General features: G+C 40.4%; 1 protein-coding gene across 1 annotated transcript in view; it reads left to right on the plus strand.

Moving 5' to 3' along the window:
- Positions 1-27,570, plus strand: part of MAP1B (microtubule associated protein 1B) — a 72,171-nt gene that overhangs the window by 35,244 nt on the left and 9,357 nt on the right. Inside the window, exons 3-5 of the mRNA XM_066569081.1 lie at positions 9,963-10,045; positions 13,632-13,772; positions 20,666-27,212. Coding sequence (XP_066425178.1) covers positions 9,963-10,045; positions 13,632-13,772; positions 20,666-27,212 — 6,771 coding nt within the window. The remainder of the gene's footprint in view (positions 1-9,962; positions 10,046-13,631; positions 13,773-20,665; positions 27,213-27,570) is intronic.

The following is a 27,570-nucleotide window of genomic DNA, read 5'->3' on the forward strand; positions in this document are numbered from 1 at the left end:
GGTTTTCTAGTACATAGTAAACATTACAGTACAGGGATCAAGGGTGGATTATTAACTGTGGGGTTTTTTCCCAAGAAAATATACTGATCCCCAGACCATAGGTAAATTCGAACATAAGTGATCTTAAAATACTGCAAAGTAAAGTGTATAATCTGCAGTGCAAGGCTCCTGGAACAGCTGTAGTGCTTGCAAACAGAATCTGTCATTCATTATTCATGGGCTGTCAAGATGAGGAAATCCATTCTGATTTGAACTAGGAGGAAGAATAAAAATTGTATCTAAACTAGAAATTTTAATAAATACATGGCAAAGAAAATGTGCTCCAGGGAAGGGATGGATTCCCTATGTGTGACAACCTTATAGGTTGTATTGACTTGTCAGATTTTCAACAGGAATGGCAGATGAACTTAAAACTTAATTGCATGTAAGGTAATGATACCGAGACCCAGAAATATTCTCCAGAGGATTCTAATTGGAGCTTTGGGTTTGGCTTCAGCTGCTATAGTGATGAAAACCCATTAGTAAGAAGGCTGCAGCAATTTAGAAACATTAACAGAAACCTTCTGAAGTGATCAAAATTCAGATACTTCTCCCTAAGGAGATGCAAAAGAGTAAAAATGTACTCAGATAGAGATGTCTGGGAAGAGGAAAGGCAAACTTCTGAAATATTTTTTTTCTGAAAAAAATTTATCCCTTTGCAACATATTTTAAATTTACATCATAGTTTCCCTGATGCTGCTGTGCTCCATTTTCCTTATGAAAGTGGGAGTTGCAGTGAAGTTCAAAGAAGCATCTGCAGAGTGTGCTGCAGAGGAAAGGAAAAAGCTTCCCTCCCCTGGCAGTCAGGATGTTGTGGGCTGAACAGTACAGCCAGGCACTGCAGCACAGGGAAGTAAAGGGAAAGGATGTAAAAAGAAAAGGTTTTAGTAATAGCAACATTTGAAAGGAAATAAAATAAATTTAACTGAGATTGTTGAGTATTCTTTTGAAATATAAGAAAGGGTCTTGGCTACTTGGTTAAATACCACTAAGGAGAACCATAATTGCTTATATTTCCTAGCTTGATTTCAAAAGCAGATCTTTATAATGAAAGAACCATTTCCATCCATCAGTGGCAATATTCCTATGGAGTACACTTGGATTTGAGGTAGATGCTAAGATAGTTAATGGAGATTGGCATAATCAGACTTTGTTTTAAGAAGTAATTAAAATAAGTCCGCTAGTTTTGTTGGTTGGGTTTGTTTTTTTCCCATAAAAAGCAGCCCTTGGAAAAAGTGCCAAGCATGTTTGGTGGAAAAAACCTGCTTAGCACCTTGAACAGCCCAGTAAATAGTTTTCTCTGTAATGTGAATATACCGGTCACTTGGTAAAACAAAAGAACACTTATGCTTCTAACCAGTCCTGTGAATTATGAGATATTATGTGTTCAATAAACCATGAAGTATGAGATAGGGGTATTGAGAAAGAAGTAGATTTTTCCTAAATAAGATTTTATTTGGCTATTTGACAATTGAGATGTGAGAGATACCTTTTCTGAATAACTGACCAAAGTTAAATATCACATTGCAGTAATTATTTTAAGTAAATTATACTGGGAAGTGGTTTGCTCTGCTCAGGATAATTTTAATTCCTAGGTCCAAGATGTTTTCCAGAATTCAAAGAAGAAATTTTCCTTCATTCTAGACAGAGAGGGTTGTGGAAGAGGTCTGATGTTGCGCACTTCTCCTTCTCTCCCTGGTTAGTAACCCTCCCAAATGCAGTTTCAGTTGAGGACTTTTATTGACCTTCAGAACTCATGAGTCAGCTCTGCATTGCTGCAGTCTCCCATCATGGTGTGTGTTGGCTGCCAGTTTCTATGCAGTGCTAGGGCACTGTGCTGTGCTGCTGAAAGATAAATCTCCAAATGAGCTCTGCAGTGCATCCTAGAGCAATGCTATTTTCTATGTAATTCAGATTTAAGGATAGGAGGGAGATTAATGAGAGACAATGAAAAAGCCTAAAAATATAGGGCTGACCATGGTATATATGCCATTAACTTATTATCTTGCTCTTAAGAGCTTCTTAAGATTATTACTTCTGTAATCTAGAGATATGTAACTCAAGACGAATGCTCAGAGAAAATCTCACTTTTACCTACCTGCTTGCCTCTATTTTGTGACATGCAGAATCTGCAAGAGGAAAAGATTAAATTGTTTGGCTTTTGTCTAGATAGTCCCAGACAAATTCCTTGCAAAGTTCACTGGATGTTGTTTTCTGTTGCCGTTTGAAGCTAGGGTTTCAAGGTCTGCAGTGATTACATTGTTAGTGGTAAATAATATCAATATCTTAACAGTCAGGGAAGTAGTTTATAGAGGAATTTCAGCTCTGGGAAATAGCTAACAGAGTCCATTAAGTAAAAAATCCATTATGTGTAGCTTAGCTTTTTAAATAGTCAGTATTCTCGAAAACACGAAATTGTGATGTACTTGCAGAGCCAAAAGGATTGTCTAGCTACAACACTCTAGCTGGCTTCAAAAGCTTCATGTTTCTGTTTCCCTATGACCCTGGAAATTTCCCTGTATTTTATGGGATTAAAATTCTGTCACACTTATCAGATCTGTTCTAAAGATAAAATAAATTGTAGTTGTTTCGAGATCACAGTGTCTATAGAGTTATATCTACAAAACCAGTATGTGGAAATATTCTACAACACAATTAATATATTTCAGGAAGCCACTCTGAAACTGTGAATATTTTGGAGGAAGATCTTAAATTTAATTATCTGGAGCATTAATAAATGCTATATGTTACCTTGAAAATAATGGAAAATGCTTTATAATTCATATAGAAAGGATCAAAGGGCAAACCAATTATGAATTGAGCAGTTCTCTAGCATCTCTGAAACTGCATGTTTCAAGGTTAGAGGAGTGATTCATGAGGGAGATAGTGGCTTCAGGTAAGTGAATTCGTGGTGAAACCCCATGTTAGACACTTGAGTTGCAAAGAGGTGTTGTCTACTCAAAGCTACACTGACTACAGCCATGATGTTGGTTAAGGCAGTTCTTGGCTAGGAACATTGCATAGCCCTCTAATAAACCCCCATCACTTATCTCTTTCTGCCCTGATGTTGAACTACTCCGTTCTCTAAACACTCCTCTTCTTCCTCTTTCTGTAATCACAGAAGATAATTTCTTGGAGTAGGATCATAAAGCTGCAGGCTTCTTTTGGAAAGCAAAATTCCAGGTGTTCAAGTTCATATTCATGTCCTGTGCTTGCTATCCTCTTGCTGAAATCACAGTGCTGCTAAATACTTGTGTACAAGGCTACTGGGATTTAAGCTTTACTTGTCATGTGAGTTGTACATTACACCGGTCAATGGAGGAAGAGAAATTACAGAGTTCAGAGACAGCCATGAAAGACTGTGGCATCATATGAGAAAGCAAAGACTGTTGCTACAGTTCTGTTGTCTCTACACTGGTTAGGATATTGAATGTTTTCCCCAGAAAGATAAAATCTTTTGTATTGGGAATAATTGGTTGTCATAGGAAATCAAATTGATTTCCTAATCCAAGAAGTACTCCAACAATCAGATTGCCACTCATTTCACTAAGAGGCTGGTCTTTTTTTCCATTGGTAATGAATTTTAATGCTCCACAGCAGTAACTTGTCATTGAACTAATTAAATAAATTGATGCTGTTGACTGACTATTTAGTATATTTTTTCTTAAGCAAAGTTGAGGGTGAACCCATTTATTGGGCATTGGATTCCACTACTGTTGCAAGTGCAGCATATAAACAGCAAGTGGGGTTTTTTGGACTCTGATTTTATTGAGGTCTTCAGAAGTATTGGTTTTAAATTTCACGTTTTTCCAGAGACTCAGTGAAACCAATAATGAAATCCCTAGGCTACTTGGTTTAGTTTTCTCTCTTTTGGGAGATAAATCTATTTTAGTAGACATTAAAATTATAATATGTAAACTTTTCTTGTTATTTTACTCAGACTTATTTGCTTCAACTTTTCAGGGTAGTCTTTGATTTTTAATGCTTTAGAAGTCCATAGTGTCCTGAAACTGTCAAATATCAAGAATTATGTGAGAAATACTATTTTCTGAAGGTGAGAAATGAGAGTTGAGAGTACTAATTTGCCCAACACTAATAGGTGGGAGTAAAAGGGCAGCTTGCTTCTATTTGATAAATTTTGAGAGAAGATTAGATGCCACACAAAGTTGGCAGACATGGAAGAAGTCAATATTTAGTGTGGAAAGATGACACAATTGTTGATCAACAGGGTGTGAAAAAGGTGATGTAATGTCTTGGATTAATTTCAGGATATTTCAGGGTGGATGGTCTCAGAGCAGTGAGGTCCCTGCAATCACTTGTACTGCTTGCAACAGCTCCTAGCACAGCTCAGTTCATAGGTCTGCAAGTATTAGAGAATAAAGTTTGAGGCAGAAAATATGAATCCAGCTATGAAAATTAGTGCAAATAGGTCGACTTGCATTTTCTCACTGCTGTCTAAGAGTCCTGAGCAAGGATTGTTTAACCGGGTTTGAGTACAGTAACCGGAGGCTGAATCTTGCAGTCACTGTTCAGACTGCATAATCATCTTCTGTCTAGCCTCCCACTTTCAGGACTCTATTATTATCTGAAGGTATAAACCTTAAAGAGATCTGACAGATAAGGACTTATCCAAAAACAAAAATGAAATTGTATGCAACAGGCTTTATTTCATTAAATAAATCTGAGCTTAAAAATGAAGAAATACAATACAGGAGGATGCAGGACATATTGCCTCTGAGGACTTGTAGTTAATAAATTGTTCCAAGTCAGATGTGGGTAGGAAGAACGTTTAACTATCATCACCAGGCTACAGCTGAACCAAATGAAATTCAAACATCAATTCCATTTATGTGGGGAGAGGGAGAAAATAAACTAGAGATTTATGCTTTCTGGATAGTCACAACACAGTTCAGCATTCCAGCTGATCAGATGCAAGAAAGGTTAACCTAACTTTGCAGAGACAATGCATAATTCCCTATAAAAACCATGTAACATTAGATATGAATCTGAACCTACTATCATGTCCAGAGCAAGCAGGTTTAAATGATGGCAAGGAAAATAGTCACATTTTGCAGTTAGTGTCATTCTTCCAAATCTTTGTCTCCATCACAGGGCTCAGCAATTTTAACTCATTATTAGATTTGTTCACAGCTGTCACATCAGCTCGGCATCCTAGCAGGATTTTATTTTCACCTAGAAATGTGTAAAATATTCTGATATTCATACATTTATAGGAGTTATAGCTGGAAAAAAATTATTACACCTTCCTAGATGACAGCCTAAATTTAAGATGCCTTTGGGCTGAATTGAGCCCTGGAGGCAGTGAATCCGTCTTCTCTGGCATAAATGAAGTTATGCCTATGTTATGCACACCCCATTGTGTCAGCTAGTTACAAGGCTGAATGATTGCCCTCCACAGGCCCTGGCATCACCTGCAGGGCTTTCAGACCTTTTCTGAAGGAGCTTTGTGAAGTCCTGTTCTTGTAGTCCAGTCCCTGGATATTAGACAGCTATTTCTTCATCAGGTCTGCAAATAATTTTCTTCTTACTTGCAGATACAGAACTCCAGAGTTTTACAGCACCAAAATTTGCTTTGGTGACTCTGTAAAATCACTACTTTTCTCAGTGCTGGAAACTTAGCTATTTCTCCAGCTTGCAGTTTAGTTCAGCAGGAAGCTTAGCATGCTTTGGTATCCCATTCTCAACAAAGAAGTTGAAGAGGATGGAGTGCTCCATATAATTTATGCAAGATTTCTTCAGATAATTGATAGTCTGCTATAAAAGGGTACCTTGTTACTTTATCTATGGTCTGAAATTGTTGTTGCAGTGTTGTGCCTCCAGGTAGATAGGATATTTGGGGCTAGTCACAATTACAGTATTATGTGACAATTTATACCCCTTGATCCTTGCATTAAAAACAAGGAAAAATAGATTTGTTCAGTTAGTACAAGACATAGCAACCATCAAATGATCAGTTGTCCAGACTCTGAGTGCTCTGTTGATAATATAGAACAACCACAAAGAGCCCAAAGTTAATATATCTGATTTTGGAGGACAAATTTGAAGTCCAGACTAGAAATAGCAGATGAAATAGTGAGCGGTTTGAAGTTACTTAAAATGTATGAGTTATTAGATTACTGTGCTGGCGATATGATAACCTTCCAATAACCTTCATCAGACATGGTAAATCTGAAACAGATTGCAGTTGAGATGATTCTTGAACATCAGTTATTGCTTCCCAGCATGGTGGCTCACAAGCTCCAGTACTGTTTTTCAAGAGGCTAAGCTTCCCTTAGGGTTTTAGGGATGGATGTTTTATGGTTCATTTTGGAGAATTTATCCCCTCAATGCCTGGGAATTCTTCCACAAGACCAGGCGCCGCTGGGGGGCCCTGGGCATTGAAGCTCCTTACAAGTGCAGAGCCCTGCAGGTTTCTAGCTGCAGAGAGGTCCCTGCATATTCACGGTGTGTGGGAAGTTCCCTCAGCCAGCCTTGCAGGCTGTGCCGTCTGTTAATGCCACCCAGCACGGTGGCTGACGTCACGCTGCCGCAGTCATGTCTTCTGGCAGTGAAACGAGGATTTGGAGTTCTTTACAATGAGAAATGAGAGATGTTTCAAGTTGCCAGAGAAATGTGTTTGAATGCCAGATCAGGTTACCAATTTCAGGGAGAAGGCATACTTCCAGGGAGAATACTCCTTTTACCCTTTCTGCCAAGAATGATGGCAGGAAGGATTTGCCTGCTTCCTCTGTGTTTACTTTGTGGAGGAATTGTATTGATAGGGAGTAAGTGAATGTTGATTTCTACCTGGAGTGACAGGAGAAGCTGGTGGAAACTCCTCTATTGAGTAGTGTGTTACAGCAGGCACACCCATGGCCTGGGTTGCACAGGCATGCCCAGGAAAAGTGTGGCAGTAGAGATGCTTGGTTAAACAAAACTTGAATGAGGACTTGATTTCTTTCCTTTGCCATTCATTTGTACTTTGTGTTTGCACAAATTTACATGGTTACTGTTAAAAATGTCTCTCATGTTCATGCTGCTTGATTGGCCTGACTTGACTGTGTAAGTTAAGAAAGCTGTTCTGTCACTTTTCTAGGAAACGTGACTAACACCAACCCCATCTCAATAACCACACAATAGATTTCATTGATATTTGGATGAGTAGGGGGGGCATAAGGATCCTATGGCCATAGAAACTGGGTTGATGAATGCAATTTTAAGCAAATTTCACACGCTATTTACTTCTCTCTGTTCTTGTTCTGAATCAAACAGGTGCCAGACTCTTTGCTCATATCAGTCTTTAATTTGAAGCTTTAATTAATAAAGATAAAAGATAGGCAGATACTTGGATTTCTTCCAAACACAAACAATATTTATATATTAAAGTCTTTAGAAGGGGCTTTGACTTGCTTCCTAGAAACTATAAGCAGGTAAAATCCATCTACCCAACCACTTCCATGCAATGAGGAAGTATCTTCCTTCCTTCCTTTGTCAAGTCATAGAAATTATCGGTCATACGTAGAGAGAGGCTGCAAAAATCCAGTAAAGCAACCCCAGATGTACACAAGTCTCAGGTTCTCCCACTCACATCTGTAATTTAGTTAAGTCACAGTCTCTTACCGGTTTATGAGGTGCTGTTGCTGCTTTCTGCTCCCACACTGTGATAGTTAATTTCTGTCTGATAAAACCATTCCCGTGGGAATGAGCTGAGCATCTCAGGATATCAATCTGGGCAGCAAGCCTGCATTACTCTTACAAAATTGCAAATAGTTTTTCCAAGTCTCCCCTATTTGTCAAGCAGTGACATGGGACCATGTTACTGACATCAGCAAGTAGCTGCAAACTTCCCAGATGTTCCTGGGATGGGAGCCCTCATAGTGACTCACAACCTGCCAGCGCCGGGTCCCCACCCTGTATGGTAATCAGTAACATGTTTATCCCAAGGAGCTGAAGAGGGAGACAGTCACATGTGCATCTCTGAGTAGGCACCATGCACGTGGTGCAGACAACTTGCCTGCCCCTGGAGATCAGTCTCAGGGCCCATGAACCCACACAAGCACCAGAATAGGGTGTCTGGTAGGATGTGAGTAACCACCACTGGTGTTGGTCAGCAGGAGTTGTGGTTGTGACTCCTCAGGTAAAATCCTTCCTAGCTACACAGACACACGACTTGGAGCAGCTTCAGTTAAGTCCAAAGTATGTGCTTTGAGCCCGATGAAAGAAATGTGCATTTTTGACTAACTTTGCATGTGGCTAATTGCATATCTTTTCTACCTGTGTTTAATGTGTTCATGTCTAATGATACATGAACCTTAGTCTAGCCTGAAGCAAAGTATGTGCTCAGTGTCACCAACTATTACGCAAGAAATTTCAGTGTCTCCTAAAGTGTTCCTTTCCTTTCCTTAATAGTAAGATTCAATAAACTCCGCCTAATCTCTTAATTTAAGGGAAATCTGACAAACAACTAAAATATCAGAGCACAGAGCATCTTCTGAAGGAGTCTGCAGTAACAGAACCATCTGGATGTTTTATTGACTGCAGCTTTATATGTGCATTTCTGATAGGCAAGGAACCAAAACTAAAATGAATTGCGAAGGATAATATCAGAACTGGGTGTTGCAGAGGGAGTGAAACTTGCCCTCTTCCCCTTTTGTAATATATAATTTGGATCCTTCTTTCAAGGAAGCATAGCAGAAAGAATGTATGTTAAGAAAACTGGGTTTCTTCAAACTAAGTAGATATTTATCCCTAAGTTTCTAGGCACTGTCATGCATAAGAGAATAGATTACAACCCTATCTCACATTTTACTTGAGAACACTATTTCCCTTCTCCATCACTTTCTATCATTTGGATGTATGCTCACATGCTTATAAATGTAGAGATTCCCCAGAGCAGCAGCGACAGACGCAGCACAGTGGGAGCTCAAGGGGCAGGGAGGAGGAGGAAGGCAGGACTGGTGCAGGCAGGTCAGGGAGGAAGGAAGGCTGGGGCAGGTAGGGCAGCACCAAGCCTGCCCCAGCCAGGGACACTGTGGGAATGGCTGGCTGCCCTTTCTCTCACACAATGCTCTCAGGCATGTGGAGCTCCTTTTAGCCTGACTGTCCTCAGCCTTGTTAATTTACGTCTCTTTACAGGGGAGGTTTTCTAAGTTGGCAAATAGGTCTGTGTCCCTACTCCCTTTTAAGCCTAATTAATTATTTTAATTGATTAATACTGCACCAAGCAGTTTGCTCAGAAGGGATGGCTCTTCTGATTTTTTGGACTAATTACCAGTCTGGATTTCTGAACAACAATCCAATGCTAATTAATCTCACTGCAATTCTCACAGAGAGAGACCCTGATAAGAACTTGCCAATTAACATAAGTGGCGGGGGGGAATCAACAGTTCTATTTTGTTTCTCTGGCATTCACTCCCAGTCAGATGAATGTCACTATTAAATACAGAGTTAGTATGAAAGCCAGTAGGCTGTGAGGCTGCTCCCAACTTGCCCAGACTTTACTAATTCAGGATGTAGATGTTATTTTTATGCCCTGTCACTGTTGTTGCTTGACATTGCTTGCTACAGCTTTTGTAAGCAGGAGTGAGATAAAGTAGGGCAGCATGGCAAATGTCTAACCATCCCCACAGGGAACTTTTTGCAGTGTCCCAATGTTAATCAATACCAGTGGAAGGCTGAAGGGAGCATTTTGGCAGCATGGGTTCTAGTTTTCACTTGATTTGTCAGGGCCAGATGCTCAGCTGATGATGGTTACTCCCTTACCTGCACCAGCTCTGTGAGAACAAAGTGAGTTATAGGTAGTCCTTCAGACAGGTCAGCCAGAAGGCTGTCACACAATGAGATACACTGCAAACTCTTGCAAAGTCCTGGTCTATACCGCAATGGTTGAATTTAATTTTCCTTTTTCCTCTCTGCACTTGCAGGTCAGAAGATTCTTCACCACAGAAGTGATGTCTTAGAAACTGTAGTCCTCATCAATCCCTCAGATGAAGCAGTTAGTACTGAGGTAAGTAAGAAATACTTTGTTGAACATGTCGTGAAAGCTCCACTACGTGGACATGATGAGGGCACTGAGGCAGATGTAGTTGAGGTGATTATCACCAGGCATCAGTCACTGCCTGCCAGCTTAGAGGCTGACAAACTCAAATACTATTTTTCAAAGTCTTAGCAGATGATTAGAGCAGGTCCTGACTGTGAATGAAAGGGTATATTTGGAATAAATATAATGAAAAATGTCACCCATCCCTTGATCTTTTCCTGGTTTCCCAGACTCCTAACAAATTGTCAGGAGCATGGGACAGAAACACACCTCTGATCCCAGTGTTCCTTTTCTCATAATGCATCAAATTTTCTTCTTGATGAAGTAGAGGCAGCTGTGGTTAAGCTTTTCTTTTGCTTTGCCATTGTTTGGTAGCTCTAAGTGCCTATTTTACATATGAAGAAAGTGTCTGAAGGTGCCCAGGGACAAATTTGGGTCTGAGAGAATTACCAGCTATGTGGTGATGACTCTAGTTTGATCTATCTGGCCTTCAAAAAGCATGTGACATGATTAGTGAACCCTGGAGAGTGCCCATAAGAGGACTGCCAATTCCTTCTGAACTCAACAGAGTCAAAGAACTGATTGTGTAGCTCAAAGACAAAATTGATTCATTTAGCTAGTGAGAAGGTTGAAGTAATAGGGATAATTGCATTGCTGGTCTGTGCTGGGAAGCACTGCCACAGTCTAATTTCTTTTGGGAGATAAAGCAGTTCTGCTGGTGGTCACTGGTGAAAAAACCATTTTGCTGTCAATTGTTAAAAGATGTTGAACACAAACAGAAGAAAGGTCTCCAAAACAAATGAAGTTTCTGAACCTGTAGAAGTTAAAAAGCCACCTTAGTCAATGGAAACTTACTTACTAAAATACAGTGCATGAAAATTTCTTACAAGCCATTAGAGGTGCTTGGTAAGGACAAGGGGGTCACCAGGATAGCAACTCTATGGATTCATTCTGAGTAAAAAGCCCTCAAGTGTGTGCATGTGTGAAGGGGTGGAAGAGACGAAAAACTACCAAAAGCTGGGAAATGCTATTTCTGTTACTGCTGCTTGTCATTCCTTTGATGGATGACTACATAGAAGAATAAGATCTACACCCATTAATGATTTCTGAACCCTGGGCTTACCCCATTGGCTCTGGAAGATGTTTGGCTATGTTACTGTAAATTTCATCTCACAAAACTGTGGGAAGTGATCTTTGCTTTCATCCTGCCTAACTGGCCCCAGTCAGACAGATGAGACTTAACTTGGCTGGCTAAGCAAGGCTCTGAATAGACACAATTCAGAAAGAGACCATCAAAAAGAGGTGGCAGAATTAAATCAGAGGTTGGAGTAGACATTCTCTGTTCACTATGGCAAATAGAACTCAATTTCATATATCAGAGATTTCCAGGGTGGATCTGGGGGAGACAGAAATATACCATCTGAAGCTCTGACTTCACCTGAAGAGGAACTGGCATCTATTCACTCAGGAAAAAGACAAAACACACAAAGAAGCAAAAAACAAACCAAAGTAAAATAGCAGCATAAAAAAGAAAACCAAGCCAAACAAGAAAACAAAAAAAAATTAGAAAGAAATACAATATACCTCGTAACCTGGTGGTAGTCCACACATGATAGTGGCCAAAGCTCCTGTCATGTCCTGTCAAATGCCAAATACCTCCCATAAGAAAGAGGCCCAAAGAGAGAGAGATTGTTGTTTCCTGAAGAAAACCCCAATGAACATTTACTTCCATTTTAGGAAGTCCCCACTCCATTGCTTTAATGTTCCTGTGATTGTACCATATCATATGTACCATATCATGGGAAACCACTGATCTGCTGATGTGCTGGTCTCTGTTCACACTCCATCTTAATCTCTGTTTTGACTGAGCCTACATCCTGCTGTGCACTTTCTTCAACAAGTTTTGAACTTTAACCAGCAGTTAAACTGAACAGAATCATCACCTTGCAGTATTTCTTCTAAAATTAAGTGGTCTTGAAATCAGGAGACAAATTTCTGGTCATTCTTCAAAAAATCTTATTTGTACCCAGACACAGAATCTATGTGTCTCTTAAGGTCCTCCATGTGTACACATTATGATCTGTAATCTGCAAATATTTATTTACTTACTTTCTTGGCATAGTTTGCTAACTCTGCAGAATGTATTTTATTGTCAATTAATAAAATTGAAGGGAAATTATATGACAGTCAAATATCAGTGATTTCAGTGATTGACAAGTCAGGAAGTAGTTTTACTGTTGGAAAACCCGATGAGTTTACACAAAAGTCAGACTGATAAGCACTGCTGGCAGCAACAAAAGAAAACTTAGAAGAGGAAGCCAGTTCCGATACAGTTACAATAGAGTGAAAGCAGAGAAGATTTGAGTAATGCACGTCAGACAAATGTTTGCACTTATCTATAGTTTTGTCTGAAATAGAAATAGATACATTAAATCCATACATTATATTTCTGAATATATAATTATTTAGTGCAATTAGTGGCACTCCAGCACTAGTCCTATGTTTAATTAGAGGAACTTTCTGCTGCTCAGTATCAGGGTCATTTATTTAATAAAATAAGAGTGAAGACATGGTTGAATTGGGATCTTCTTTGAGATACATACTCTCCAATGTGTGTTTTCTTGTTGTACTAGAAATGTGAGTTGTTCAGCAGAGATTCAAGTTAAGCCTCCCTGGCTCAGCCTCCTGGCATTCACAAGAGTTATTTGGAGAATTGATTGCTTAATAATCAGTGCAAACCTTGGAAAGAATATCTTGCTAGGAGAGCTGAGCTGATTGTGTCATCTCCATGGAGATGGAGCTTGGGTGCATTATCATGGGGGCTGTCGCAGATGGACTCTGCTCATTTGCTCAATTAGTTTAATATGTGGATAGCCTTGTTCTGAAATTACTGTTCTGGTTTGATTTAATTCTTCCTTAAGAGAGGAATTAGTGCACTTAAAATTCATAGCTTACTATAGACTGAATTGGTATTTCAGTGTTGGGTAAGACTTTTGAAGTATTTGCAAAGCATTTACTCAACAATATAGAATCTTACACAGGTTTTGTTTAGTTTTCTTCCTAAATTTAGAATATATGGCTTTCTCTTAGCATGCACATAAATCTCCCTCTTGGGAGTGGTAAGCAAGAACAATTAGCAGCTGTAGTGAGGGTCAAGTAAAGTAACGAGCGTGTGCTCTTAAATAGTTTACCAAGGTTGTCCTGATATAATTCTGTAAAAGTATACCAAGAACTATACTATGAATAAGTTTGTTGCTAAAATAATGTTTTCTTCGTTCAAGTTGTATTCTGTTCTGCTCTTTGCTGGTTTTTTCATGTCATTAATTTGGTTTATTCTTCAGACCTTCTTTCTAACTCCATCTTGCCCCTCCTTTTTTTCATGTTTTTTCCTTTCTCTTTGTCTTTTGTAAACAGCAGTGTAACTCCATAATGTTTTGGGAGTCCTGTTCCAGAGACTGGTTGTAAATTAGGAGAAATAAACTCTGTGTTCTCACTAGACTATTGAAACACATGGTCACTCCCATTATTGATGTATTTCTCTTCTTCACTCTAGGTGCGCTTAATGATCACAGATGCTGCAAGGCACAAGCTCCTTGTTCTAACTGGCCAGTGCTTTGAAAACACAGGAGAACTCATTCTTCAGTCAGGGTCCTTCTCCTTCCAGAACTTCATTGAGATCTTCACAGATCAAGAGGTATGTTTAGAAAAGTGTCTTCCATGCATTGTTATTGGCAGAGATTCCTAGGAAGGCTAAAAGTGTCTGTCTTGTTAGAGTTACCATAGGCAGCCTGGTGCTGCTGCTCTTTACTCTTTATTATAGGCTTTCTTGCAAAAAATTTATTTATTTTACTTTAGATTTAATGTAAATTGCCTAACAAAATAATCGAATATTAATTTGGGAAATTAAATTACAACTTCCAGAAAGAAAAAATCAAGGAATCCTTAAAAATGGAAGGAGATAGTCCTGTGTTTAAAATACACATTTAAGGTGCACATATAACGTAGTCGAATTAAACTTGACACCAGGTTCTTGCCTGTGGCTAATTATCAAGTGGCATTAATAAGACAGAGGGTGTTAGAATAACTGTATTTTTTGCACCATCTACCTGCTTAACTTTTTTATAGTAGTGTCTAAAATATGGCCAGTGAATCTGGCTTTTACATACCAAAACGATAAGTATTAAATATACCAGTATTTACCATTTGTTTCATGACTTGTTACTTTGCTCTCTTCCTTAATGCACTGTGTCTGAAAGTTCCCATAGGGCAGGAATCCATAGTAAACAAGCTGTCATACTTAATTTGGCTGCCATATAAAGTATATATTAAATAAACTGTATGGCTGCATCCATACAGGTTTAGTTTCCACTATTAATTAGAAGCATGTCAGTAGGCTGAGGTTTGAAAGTTCAGCACTGAAATAGCATAGTTTGCATGAGCTCTAGTTTGACCTTACTGTATCCATTTGATCTTTCTCAAAGTCTCTTTGTTCAGCAAATGGTTGAGGAGAGAGCTGGATTCCTGCTCCCTGAGACAGTCCTGGGACCTAAAATTCACTGGCACTTCTCAGAGTTACTTTTCTATGAAATTACAAGCTCAAGTTCCTTATGTCTGCCTAATTAGTGACATAATTACTTCATGACTACATGCAAAACTAGGGGCAAATGCCACCATTACCATTAGGAAACAAAATTATTGCTTGGAAAGTAGGAGGATGGGGCTTGGCCATGAGTTGCAGATGCTGTGGGGTTGCTGCAGTAGTGGGTGTTCAGGACACACTCCTGTGGGCTATGAGTAAGGCTCATTTGGCTCATCTCTGTGGCTGGCAGTGTGCTCACCAGCCAGCTGGCGTGGCTCTCAGCAAGTGCTGGCTTCCAGCCTATTGTTCCTGAAGCCTCAGGGTCTCAGTGTGTCTGCAAGCTTTCAAAAAAGAAAGATCATGTTTGTCATACTGCAGTTCATGTGTGCAACATTTTTATTAAAAATTGAAAAGAATTAGGAAAAATGGTCTAGAAAAAGTGGCTACTGGTTTTCTATGTGGTGACGAGATGAAAGAATTACTGTGCTGTCCTGATCCTAGTGGACTTGGCAGTGACAGATTTACAGTTGGACTCAACGATATTAAGGGTCTTTGGCAACCTAAACAATTCTGTGATTCTATGACAATGTAGGGTGGGAGTGTTTCTGGCCTCTGCCCATTTTTACTTCACTGGGCCAATCCTGAACTAAGGTCAGGAATGTGCTTGCAAATAAGTAAATACACTTTGGGAGATACTTGTATAAAGTCTAATTCAGAAATCTGTCTCTAGTATGCAGACCTCTCTTCAGGAAAAGTCTGAAAGCAGGTTTTTCAATTTATCCTATGTGGGAAGGTGTGAAATGTCCCATTCCCTTGCTTCTTCAACAGCAGCTAAAACACAAAAGTTTTTCTTTGTACCTTTGTGATTCAGGGTAGGAAATAATAACCATGTTTTCTCTGAGCAGCCAATTTACTGTTTGTCTTCACTGGCTGAGACATCTTTAAAACTCAAGCATTCCTCAACAGATGTCTTTCAATGTTTAAAAAAAGGTTTATTCAGGTTTACTGGTATATTTCCTTGCTCACGCAGTGGTTTTGAATTTGGAGAAGAGAAGGAATAGCTACATCTTTTTGTTACTGTCTATGCCTAGTGTCACCATTTGAAATTCAAATCCATTGAATACTTTTTTCTGAGGCATGACTGAATTTGCTATTCCTAACAGATACAATCTGTGCCTGGAATAAATGTCCTTTAATTTTTCATTAGGCTGGGCTTCCAATGGCTTAACACTGTCTGCATTATGCATGCCAACTTTAGGGAGCAAAAAAGTCAGAATTTAGAAGTATGAAGCAGAAATCCAAATATGGTATAATATAAACTGGAGAGGAGTCACCCCAAACCTTGACACAGTATATTCATTCCCCAGTATGTTACCAAATAATTTTGTTTTATCTAGACAGAAAATCGGCCCTTTATGAGACACAGTCTGTACTCCAGTTTTATTTCCTTATGCATGCAACAGACTTGGATTTATTTATTCAGAGTAAATGATTTTTTCTTGCATTTGTCTCTTCTAATAAAAACTCTCTCAGTGTTTTCAACCCTGATCAGAGACATGTCATAAGAAGTACTCTTGAGAATCTAAATCCATTTCAAAGCTGTCATCTGTGCTGCCCCTCTTTTCTTAATTCTGCAATTAACAACAGTAATGATTCCCCAATTGTCCTTATCTTTTAACTTTTTCAGCCCTTTCTCCATTATTCTTTCTGCTTTGTTTTTTCATTTGCTGTCATTCAGATAGGGCCATATCTGACATATGGGTGAGATTTATTTATACTCCTGTCAAATGGTTTAGATACTCAGTAACAATGATACAGGAAGGTAGAAAATATTTATTTTGGGCTTTATTTATCTCTTGGTTGGACTGGTATTTTTAAAACAGCCACTGCATCTTTGTTGAGTTATATGTTTGGTAAATGCTCAAAAATAAGTTATGTAACACAAAGAAAAAACTACACACAGAGAGGCCCAAAGAGATCCAGCACAATCAAAAACATCATTAATCTTTTATATATTAATTTCCTCTGTTGATACAGCTTGTGGTCCAAGAATTCCCAAACATTCAGTAGTGTTATCTGTACCATCCTTGTGAAAAATGTTCTTAAATCTTGAACTGACAACTGAATCTCTGCAAAGAAGATTATGGTACTTTTGTGATGATGTGCTGGCACATTTTCCACTGACATTTAATATCTGAATTACTTCTCTACAGAAGTTTGGTTGTCTCTTTGTTAAGGGCAAATAGAACAGAAATAAGCTACATTTTACTGAATTGTCAGTTAAAAAAAGTCAAATGAAAGTATCTGTGGGACTGAAATAAGGTAAAATATGTCATACTTTTTCATGTTTGTCTCCTTATCTGGAACTATCAAATACTGTTTTTTAGTTCAGAAACCTGGGATAAAAAATGGCTCTTTGTACTGTGGAATGGAAATTAATATTTTCTGTGCCTTTTTTTGCAGCAGTTGGTTTTGGTACTAGAATGTTAAGTAAAACTGGCAAAATTAATAGAATTACTCCAGATGTCAAATTTTGTGGTCCATGAATTTTGATTCAAACTAGTGACAAGAGCATTTTTAACCCTATTTTTTTTCCCTTGATCTTTCTTTGGCTCTGGACCTTGGGATCTCAGAAGTACAAAATTTAGAATTATAGATTCATAGAATCATTAAGATTGGAAAAGACAAATTCACAGAATTGTTTGGGTTGGAGAAGATCTTAAAGATCATAAAGTCCAGCTCTTACCCAACACTTCCAAATTCAACACTAAACTCTGCCCCCAAGCACCAGCACATCTACAGATCTTAAATACCTGCAGGGATGGTGACTCAACCACTTCCCTGGACAGCCTGGTTTAGTGTTTGACAACCCATTTGGGGAGGAAATTTTCCCTCTTACCCAATCTGAACTTCCTCCGGTGCAATTTCACACCATTTCTTGTCCTCCTGTTATTTGTAACTTGGGAGAGCAGACCAAGTCCACACCTGGCTACACCTTCCTTTCAGGCAATTGCAGAGAGAAATAAGATCCCCCAAGCCTCCTTTTTTCCAGACTAAACAACCTCAGCTCACTCAGCCACTCCTTGTCAGACTTGTTCTCCAGGCCCTTCACCAACTCCGTTGCCTTTCTCTCGACATGCTCAAGCTCCTCAGTGTCTTCCTTGGAGAGAGGAGCCCAAAAACTTACAGTTATTTCCATTTCTGAAGTATTAACTCATTTCTTAATCACGGAATCACAGAATCATTAGGGTTAGAAGGGACATCTGGAGATTATCCAGTCCAAGCCCACTGCCAGGGCAGGGTCACCCAGAGCAGTTGACACAAAAACTTGTCCAAGTGGATTTTGAATATCTCCAGAGAGGGAGACTTCAGAGCCTCCCTGGGCAGCCTGTTCCAGTAGTCTGCCATCCTCAACATAAAGAAGTTCTTCCTCATTTTGAAGTGGAACTCGTATTTTAGCTTATGGCCATTGCTCTCATCCTGTCACTGGCTACCACCAAAAAGAGTCTGGCACATTCCTCTTGACACCTGCCTTTGAGATATTAAATATGTATTGACAAGAACACCTCACAGACTTCTCTGGACTAAACAGGCCCAGTTCCCATGTTCTCATCCTAAGAAAGATGTTTCAGTCCCTTCATCATCTCTGTGACTTCTGCTGGACCCTTTGTAGTTCTGTCTTTCACGATCTCTGGAGACCAGAATTGAAAACAGCACTCCAGATGTGGTCTCACTAAGGCTGAGTGGAGATCATCTCCCTCAACCTGCTAGCTACACTCTTCCTGATGGAAGAGTAGCTTTTCAGGAATGGTGTCCTCTAGGGATACAATTGACCATCTTGGCCACAGGGACACTTTGCTGGCAAATAGTCAACTTGGCATCCACCAAGATTCTCGGGTCATTCTCTGCAGAGGTGCTTCCCAGCAATTCAGCCCCCATCCTGTTACTGGTACTTTGGGTTACACCTCCCCAGATGCAGAACCCTGTACTTGCCTTTGTTGAACTTCATTCTCTACACCCAGTTTTCCAGCCTTTTGAGGTCATGCTGAATGGCAGCCCAGCCTTCAGGTGTATCAGCCACTCCCCACAGTGTCATCAGCAAACTTGCTCAGGGTGCATTCCATCCCTTCATTCAGGTTGCTGATAAAGAGTTTGAATAAGACTGGATTCTCCTCAGCTGATCACAACTCTCTGAGCTCTGTTATTCAGCCAGTCCTTGATCCACCTCGTTGTCCATTCTAACCCACATCTCTTGAGCTTTATTTACAAGGGTGTTATGGGAAACCGTGTCCAAAGCCTTGCTGAAGTGGAGGCAGACAACATCCACTGCTCTCCCCTCATTGACCTGTCCTGCCCTGCCATCATGGAAAGCTGTCAGATTGGTCAGCATGACTTCCCCTTGGGCAATCTTTTCTGACTGCCCCTGATGTCCTTCTTTTCTTTTATTTGCTTGGTGATGACCTCCAGAATGACCTGTTCCATCACCTTTTGAGGAGTGGAAGTAAGGCTGACTGGCCAGTGTTTCCTGGGTCCTTTTTCTTCCCATTTTTTAATAGAGGAGTAACACTGACTTTCCTCCAGTCATCATCCACCTCTCCTTTTCTCCATGACTTTTCAAAGAGTGTTTTAGCAACATTTGCCAGCTACTTCAGCACCTGTGGGTGTATCTTATCAGGACCCATGGATTTATGGATGTTATGTCTGCCCAGCCAATCTCTAATGCAACCCCCTAGAACCAAGAAAACTTCCTTTTCTCCAACCTCCCTTATCTGCAAGATCTGAGGGCTGGCCTCAGCAGTAAAGGCTGAGGCAAAGAAGGCATTCAGTAATTCCACCTTCTCTAAGTTTTCCATAACCAGGAGACCAATCTGATTTATCAGTGACCCACATTTTCCTTATTCTTCCTTTGGCTGCTGATGTACTTATAGAAGTCCTTCTTGCTGTCCTTGATGGCCCTTACCAGACTCAGTTCTAGCTGGGCCTTGACCTTCCTTGTTACATCCCTGCATATTCTGACAATGTTCCTATAGTTCTTCCATGTGGTGTGTGCCTTTTTTCACTTACCATAAATTTCTTCCTTCCATTTGAGATTTACTAGAAGCTCCCTGCTTATCCATGCAGGTCTCCCGACCCCTTTGTTGCTCATTGGGAATACACTGGTCTTGAGCTTGAAGGAAGGATGCTTGAATGCCGACCAAGTCTCTGGGACCCCCATATTTTCCAGAACCCTAAACCATGGAATTCCTCCAAGTAGTCTTTGAAGAGGTCTAAGTTCAGGACCTCTGAACTTAAGTAAGCAGTAAATCCTGAACTTAAGCCGTAAGTCCTGCTTACTGCTTTGCTTCCTCACAAGATTCTGAATTCCAGCATCTCGTGATCACTGTTCTGGAAAACTCTCCTGCAGCCAATCTTGATAAATCCAGGAGCAGTACTGGCTTTTCAGGAGCCAGCCCACAGAAAGACCTGCACAAACAGTGGTGTGGTAGAATATATCCCAAGAGACACAGAAAGGATGGCAACTGCCCCTGGGAGGATGCTGCTTCCTCTGTGTGGCAGTTGTTTTCTGCCTGTTAAGAGGTTGTACTTTGTCCTTTAGATACTTGGCTGTCTCTTCTGGGTGCACTGGACCAGCTGGGAGACTCATGAGCCCATGGTAGACATACAGTGGCAGCTCAGGCTGCATTATCCCCACAGTCTTCATGCCCTCTCAGTATAATAGTTAGGATCATCCTTCTATAAAGTATGAAGAATGGAAGGGGAAACCTTATATCCTGTTGTCCTTTGGGCAGTACTGACCAGAAATAAGGTCCTCCTTTGTATTTTAAAAAAATAAGGCAGTAAAATAGTTGTGATACCAGCTTACTTTAGTATCTAGAATGGGGACTCGCCAGTGCAGAACCAAATGAAAAAGATTTTATCTATCTGATCAGGAACTATGTGTTGGCATTAATTGTCATTAAAAAATAAATTTGTTTGCATCTTCTTGTGTTTTTGTTTTATAACCCTAGATTGGTGAATTGTTGAGCACCACACACCCTGCCAACAAAGCCAGCCTAACTCTTTTCTGCCCTGAAGAAGGGGACTGGAAAAATTCCAACCTTGACAGACACAACCTTCAAGACTTCATTAACATTAAACTCAACTCAGCTTCCATATTGCCTGAGATGGAAGGACTCTCTGAATTCACAGAGTATCTGTCAGAATCAGTAGAAGTACCATCGCCTTTTGACATTTTGGAACCTCCAACCTCAGGAGGTTTCTTGAAGCTCTCCAAACCCTGCTGTTACATTTTCCCAGGGGGAAGAGGGGACTCTGCATTGTTCGCAGTGAATGGATTCAATATGCTTATCAATGGAGGATCCGAAAGAAAATCTTGTTTTTGGAAACTTATCCGGCACTTGGACAGGGTAGATTCTATTCTGCTCACTCACATCGGAGATGACAATCTGCCAGGAATCAATAGCATGCTTCAGCGAAAGATAGCTGAACTAGAAGAGGAACAGTCCCAAGGGTCTACTACCAACAGTGACTGGATGAAAAATCTGATCTCGCCTGATTTAGGAGTTGTGTTCCTTAATGTACCTGAGAACCTGAAGAACCTGGATCCTAATTTTAGAGTAAAAAGGAGTGTAGAAGAAGCTTGCTTTACTCTCCAGTATTTAAATAAGTTGTCTATGAAACCAGAACCTCTTTTCAGAAATACAGGAAATACCATTGACCCTATCATTTTATTTCAGAAAATGGGAGTTGGCAAACTTGAGATGTATGTGCTTAATCCTGTCAAAAATAGCAAAGAGATGCAATATTTTATGCAGCAGTGGAGTGGTACTAACAAAGATAAAGCTGAATTCCTGCTACCTAATGGCCAAGAGCTAGACATTCCCTTATCCTATTTCACCTCTGTCTCATCCCTGATTGTGTGGCATCCAGCTAATCCTGCAGAAAAAATAATCCGAGTTCTCTTTCCTGGAAACAGCACCCAGTATAATATTCTAGAGGGACTAGAAAAACTCAAACACTTAGACTTCCTTAAACAGCCAATGGTTACACAAAAAGATCTAACTGGGAACATTGCTAGTCCAGCTGTGAAACAAGCGAAATTGAAACAACGAACAGATAGCAAGGAGAGTCTGAAGCCTGCTGCAAAGACACCACCAAATAAGCCTGTCAGAAAGGAATCTAAAGAAGAAACACCAGAGTCTGTGAAGCCTAGTCCAGTACCAGAAAAGCCTCAGAAGCTGGAAAGTAAAGAAAAAGTTCCAGTTAAAAAAGAAAAACCAGCAAAAGTAGAGGCCAAACCAATAGTGGTGGAAAAAGACATAGCAAGCAAGGAAGAACAACTAGTGAAATCTGAAACTCCTGAAAAACAAGGTACAGATGTAAAACCGAAAATGTCAAAGGAGAAGACAGTGAAAAAGGAAGTCAAAGCAAAACCTGAAGAAAAGAAGGAGGACAAAGAAAAACCAAAGAAAGAGGTTTCTAAAAAAGAAGAGAAAACACCCATCAAAAAAGAAGAAAAACCAAAAAAAGAAGAGATCAAGAAAGAAGTTAAGAAAGAGGTGAAAAAGGATGACAAGAAGGAAGCTAAGAAAGAAATAAAGAAAGAAGCTTCAACAAAAGAAGCTAAAAAAGAAGTTAAAAAAGAAGAGAAGAAGGAAATCAAGAAGGAAGACAAAGAAGCCAAAAAGGACATCAAAAAGGTTCCTAAAGAAACAAAGAAGACAGCTACTCCTTCAAGTGAAGCCAAAAAGCCAGCAGCAAAGCCTAAGCCACAAAAGAAGGAGGAACCTGCTAAAAAAGAAGCAATAGCTGCTGGAAAGCCAAAGGAAAAAGGAAAAGTTAAAAGTGTGAAGAAGGACCTCAAAGTCAGTGGAGCACAAGCTGCCCTTGCAGCAGTTGGAGCCACAACTGTAGCAGCTGCAGAAATTACAGCCGGTGGAAAGGAGCTTGAAGCAGAGAGATCCCTTATGTCTTCACCAGAGGATTTAACAAAGGATTTTGAGGAATTAAAAGCTGAAGAAGTAGAAACAATAAAAGAAACAAAATCTGAAGTTGCACTTATAAAGGATGATCTGAAACTCACTGGCACAGTACAAAAAGACACTTTTGAAGTACAAAAAGAAAAATTGGATAATGAAGGACCTGCTGAGTCATCTGATGAAGGCATAACTACCACAGAGGCTGAGGGTGAGTGTGAACAGACACCTGAAGAATTGGAACCTGTGGAAAAACGCAAGGTTGATGACAACGAAAAGTTTGAAGATGAGGGAACTGGCTTGGAAGAATCATCTGAAGCAGATTATGAAGAAAAGGCAGAGACAGAAGAAGCTGAAGAACGAGATGAAAATGAAGTAGAAAAAACACAACTGGATGCCACAAAACCATATGTGGAAGAATCAAGAAAAATTCCAGGTGCTTCAGAAAAAGTAATGACTCAAGTAGATACTAATATTAAAGATGAAAATTATATTGAAAAGGCCGATTATGAGGCATCTGATGAACGAGCTGAAGAAGACAGGGAAGAAGCAATAGAAAAGGCAGAAACTGAAGAGACTGAAGAAGATGAGGAAGACAAAGCAGAAGACATCAGAGATGAAGAAGAAACTGAAAAAACAGAGGCCGAAGAAGAATACGTGATGGCTGTGGTAGACAAAGCTGCAGAATCTGGTGAAGCCGAGGATAAGTATGGCTTACTCATAATTACACCAGCTAAGCGCTCCGAGTCTCAGTCTCCTGTGATTGAACCAGCTTCTTCTATCCATGACGAGACACTGCCTGGTGGTTCAGAAAGTGAAGCCACTGTTTCTGATGAAGAAAATAGAGAAGATCAACCTGAGGAGTTCACTGCTACTTCAGGTTACACACAGTCCACCATTGAAATATCCAGTGAACCAACTCCAATGGATGAAATGTCAACACCCCGAGATGTCATGAGTGATGAAACTAACAACGAGGAAAGCGAGTCACCCTCTCAGGAATATGTGAACATTACCAAGTATGAGACATCACTGTACTCTCAGGAGTTCAGCAGAACTAAACTTTCTCCACTTCCAGATGCTTTTAATGGGTTATCGGAAGGATCCAAAACAGAGGCGACAGAAGGAAAGGATTATAATGCCTCAGCTTCCACCATCTCACCACCCTCTTCATTAGAAGAAGATAAATTCTGCAAATCTGCATTCCAAGATGTATACCGGCAAAGAGAAAGTGAAATCCAAGGCACTGACAAATTAGAAATCAGAGAACCCTATCAAGAAGATGGTGGAAAACATAGTTCAGCCAAAAGTCCAGCTGACAGTTTGTCCCCTCCATCGCCTGTTGCCAAAACACCACTGAGTGAACGCAGTGTGAATTTTTCGCTCACTCCCAATGAGATCAAGGTTCCTTCTGAGTCTGTCCCCACTGCTAAATTGCCTGATGTACACCAAGAAGTTGCTGAAGAGCACTGCACAAGCCCTGAAGATAAAACATTAGAAGTAGCATCTCCGTCACAGTCTGCTGCTGGTAGTGCTGGCCACACACCTTATTATCAGTCTCCCACTGATGAAAAGTCCAGTCAGCTTCCCTCTGAAACCAGTGAAAAGTCAACAGAAGCTCCTGTTAGCTTTGAGTTCAGTGAAGTTAAAGATGAGTCTGAGAAATGCAGAATAAGCCCTATGGATGAGCCCGTGCCAGATTCAGAATCTCCTATTGAAAAGGTTCTCTCGCCTCTGAGGAGTCCACCACTGATAGGTTCAGAGACCACTTACGATGCATTTTTGAGTGCTGATTTAAAGTCTCCTACCAGAGATTATGGAAGTCCTTCTGAGGGGAAACCTGAAAAGGAAAAATCACCTGTTCAGATGAGCCCAGCTTCTGAAGCAAGCTCTGTGGGCCTCTTCCAAGAAAAACAAGATGAAAAAAGCATGGAATTTATGGTAATTAAGGAAGGCTTCAGCCTGGAAAGGAAAATGGAGGATACAGAACCCAGCAGCTCCCAGTCTTCACTGGTCTTGGATGAGAGGAAGTTAGCAGGTGATCTCTCACCAACTCAAATAGATATCAGTCAGTTTGGTTCTTTAAAAGAAGATACCAAAATGTCAATTTCTGAAGGCACTGTTTCTGACAAGTCTGCAACCCCCGTTGATGAGGTTGTTGCAGAAGACACCTATTCCCATATAGAAGGAGTAGCTTCTGTCTCTACAGCATCTGTTGCCACTAGTTCATTTCCAGAACCAACTACTGATGATGTATCTCCTTCTTTGCATGCTGAGGTTGGTTCTCCCCACTCTACTGAAGTTGATGATTCCCTTTCAGTGTCAGTTGTTCAAACACCAACAACTTTTCAGGAAACAGAAATGTCTCCATCTAAAGAAGAGTGCCCAAGGCCTATGTCAATTTCTCCACCAGATTTCTCACCTAAAACTGCAAAATCAAGAACACCGGTGCTTGATCACAGATCTCCTGAGCAGTCAGCTATGTCAGTAGAATATGGTCGGGAGTCACCTGAGCAGTCTTTAGCAATGGATTTTAGTAGGCAGTCTCCAGAATATCCTGCTGTAGGCTCTAGTGTACACCATATATCTGAAAACGGACCAACAGAAGTAGATTATAGCCCTTCAGATACACAGGAGTCTCCTTTTGCACAGAAGATTTCACCTGTGGAACAATCATCTTACTCTCAAGAGAAGGATATTTCAGAAATTATTTCAGTTTCTCAAATTGAAGCTTCATCCTCAACTTCATCAGCTCATACACCTTCCCAGGTAGCTTCACCACTGCCAGAGGAAACTTTTTCAGGTGGTGTTCCACCCAGAGAGATGTCACTGCATTCTTCTTTTACCTCAGAAAAGGTGCAGAGCCTGGGGGAAAAGCTGTCACCGAAATCTGACCTGTCTCCACTAACTCCAAGGGAATCTTCTCCCCTGTATTCTCCTACTTTTCCAGACTCACCTCCTGCAAACACAGAAGCAGTGTCAGCTAGTCACACACCTTTGTTGTCACAGCGTGTGTCTCCTGTCAAAGCTTTTGGTTATCAGGAACCCCTATCAAAGCACAGTCCAGAACCTTTACTCAGCCCGGATAAAGAAGATTCAGAGAAAAGCAGCAGGTCACCAGAAGAACTTAGTTATTCATATGAGGCCAGAGAGAAAAGTACGAGGTCACCAGAGAATATCAGCTATTCCTATGAGGCAGTCGGAAAATCTACTAGATCACCTCAAGCTATGGATTATTCCTATGAGACAAGCAGAAAAACTACTAGGTCTCCTGAGACCACAGATTATTCCTATGAGATAACCAGGAACACTACTAGGTCACCTGAGGGTACAGACTATTCATATGAGATAATTGAAAAAAATATGAGGTCATCTGACGTCACAGATTATTCTTATCAGCTAACAGGGAAAACTACCAGATCACCAGAGGCCACAGATTATTCCTATGAGACAGCTGGGAAAACCACCAAATCACCTGAAGCCACAGATTATTCCTATGAGTTAACTGGGCAAGCCACCAGATCACCTGATACTATGGATTATTCCTATGAAACAACAAGGAAAACCTCTAAGTCACCAGAAGACATTGGCTACTGCTATGAGACAATTGGGAGAGCCACTAGGTCATCAGAGGCCATGACTTACTCTTATGAGACAACTGGGAAAGTCTCCAGTTCACCTGAAGCCACAGATTACTCGTTTGAGACAACAGGGAGAGCTAGCACTGAGAGGTCACCTGAAGCTACCAGCTATTCCTATGAAGCAAGTGCACATTTTACTCCGGGTAAATCGTTAGCAGAATCCCGTCAAGATGTTGACTTATGCCTTGTGTCCTCTTGTGAATATAAACATCCCAAAACTGAACTTTCACCTTCATTTATCAACCCAAATCCCCTTGAGTGGTTTGCAAGTGAAGAACAGTCCCAAGATCAGGAGAAGCCACTAACTCAGTCTGGGGGAGCTCAGCCTCCTTCTGGGGGAAAGCAGCAAGGGCGGCAGTGCGATGAAACTCCTCCCACATCTGTGAGCGAGTCTGCCCCGTCTCAGACCGATTCGGATGTTCCCCCGGAGACTGAGGAATGCCCTTCCATCACTGCAGATGCTAACATTGACTCAGAAGATGAGTCGGAAACCATTCCAACGGACAAGACAATTACGTACAAACACATTGACCCACCACCTGTCCCAATGCAGGATCGCAGTCCTTCCCCCAGGCACCCTGATGTTACCATGGTTGATCCAGAGGCTCTGCCAGTTGAACAGAATTTAGGTAAACCTTTGAAGAAGGACCTCAAAGAAAAGACAAAGACAAAAAAGCAGGGTACCAAGACCAAGTCATCTTCTCCTGTTAAAAAAAGTGATGGTAAATCAAAACAAGTGGCTTCACCAAAGCCAGCTACAAAAGAATCTTTAGACAAAATTTCCAGAACAGCTTCTCCAAAAAAGAAGGAATCTGTGGAGAAGGCAACCAAAAATATCTCTAATCCAGAGGTAAAGTCTCGAGTGGAAGAGAAAGATAAGGATACCAAGAATGCAGCAAATACAACAACATCCAAGTCAGCAAAGACTGCAACCACAGGTAAAGACAAATATTAATGCCCTGGTGTTATGATTTTCTTAGTTGTTGCAGTGTAGTTAGTTTGCTATTATATCAGCTTAAAGTGTGGTTTGTGGCATATCCTCGAAGAAAGTTCAGGTTTTAAGTACAAACCTAGCATGTAAATGCCACATTTAAATGCATGAAAGTCACTACTTTCACTTCTATAATCTGAGAAAATTGACATCCGTTTGCCCAGAGAGTACATAAAATAGAAAGAATTTAATACAAGCTGTCTGAACAGTTAACCACCTAATAGAATTGAAAGTACCACTTTTGTAGGTGAAGTAAAATCAGTAGCAAGGTGAACCCTTTTATTCATTGTGAGAAATAAGTAGAT

The sequence above is a fragment of the Molothrus aeneus genome, chromosome Z (assembly GCF_037042795.1).
Source record: "Molothrus aeneus isolate 106 chromosome Z, BPBGC_Maene_1.0, whole genome shotgun sequence".
Lineage (NCBI taxonomy): Eukaryota > Metazoa > Chordata > Aves > Passeriformes > Icteridae > Molothrus > Molothrus aeneus.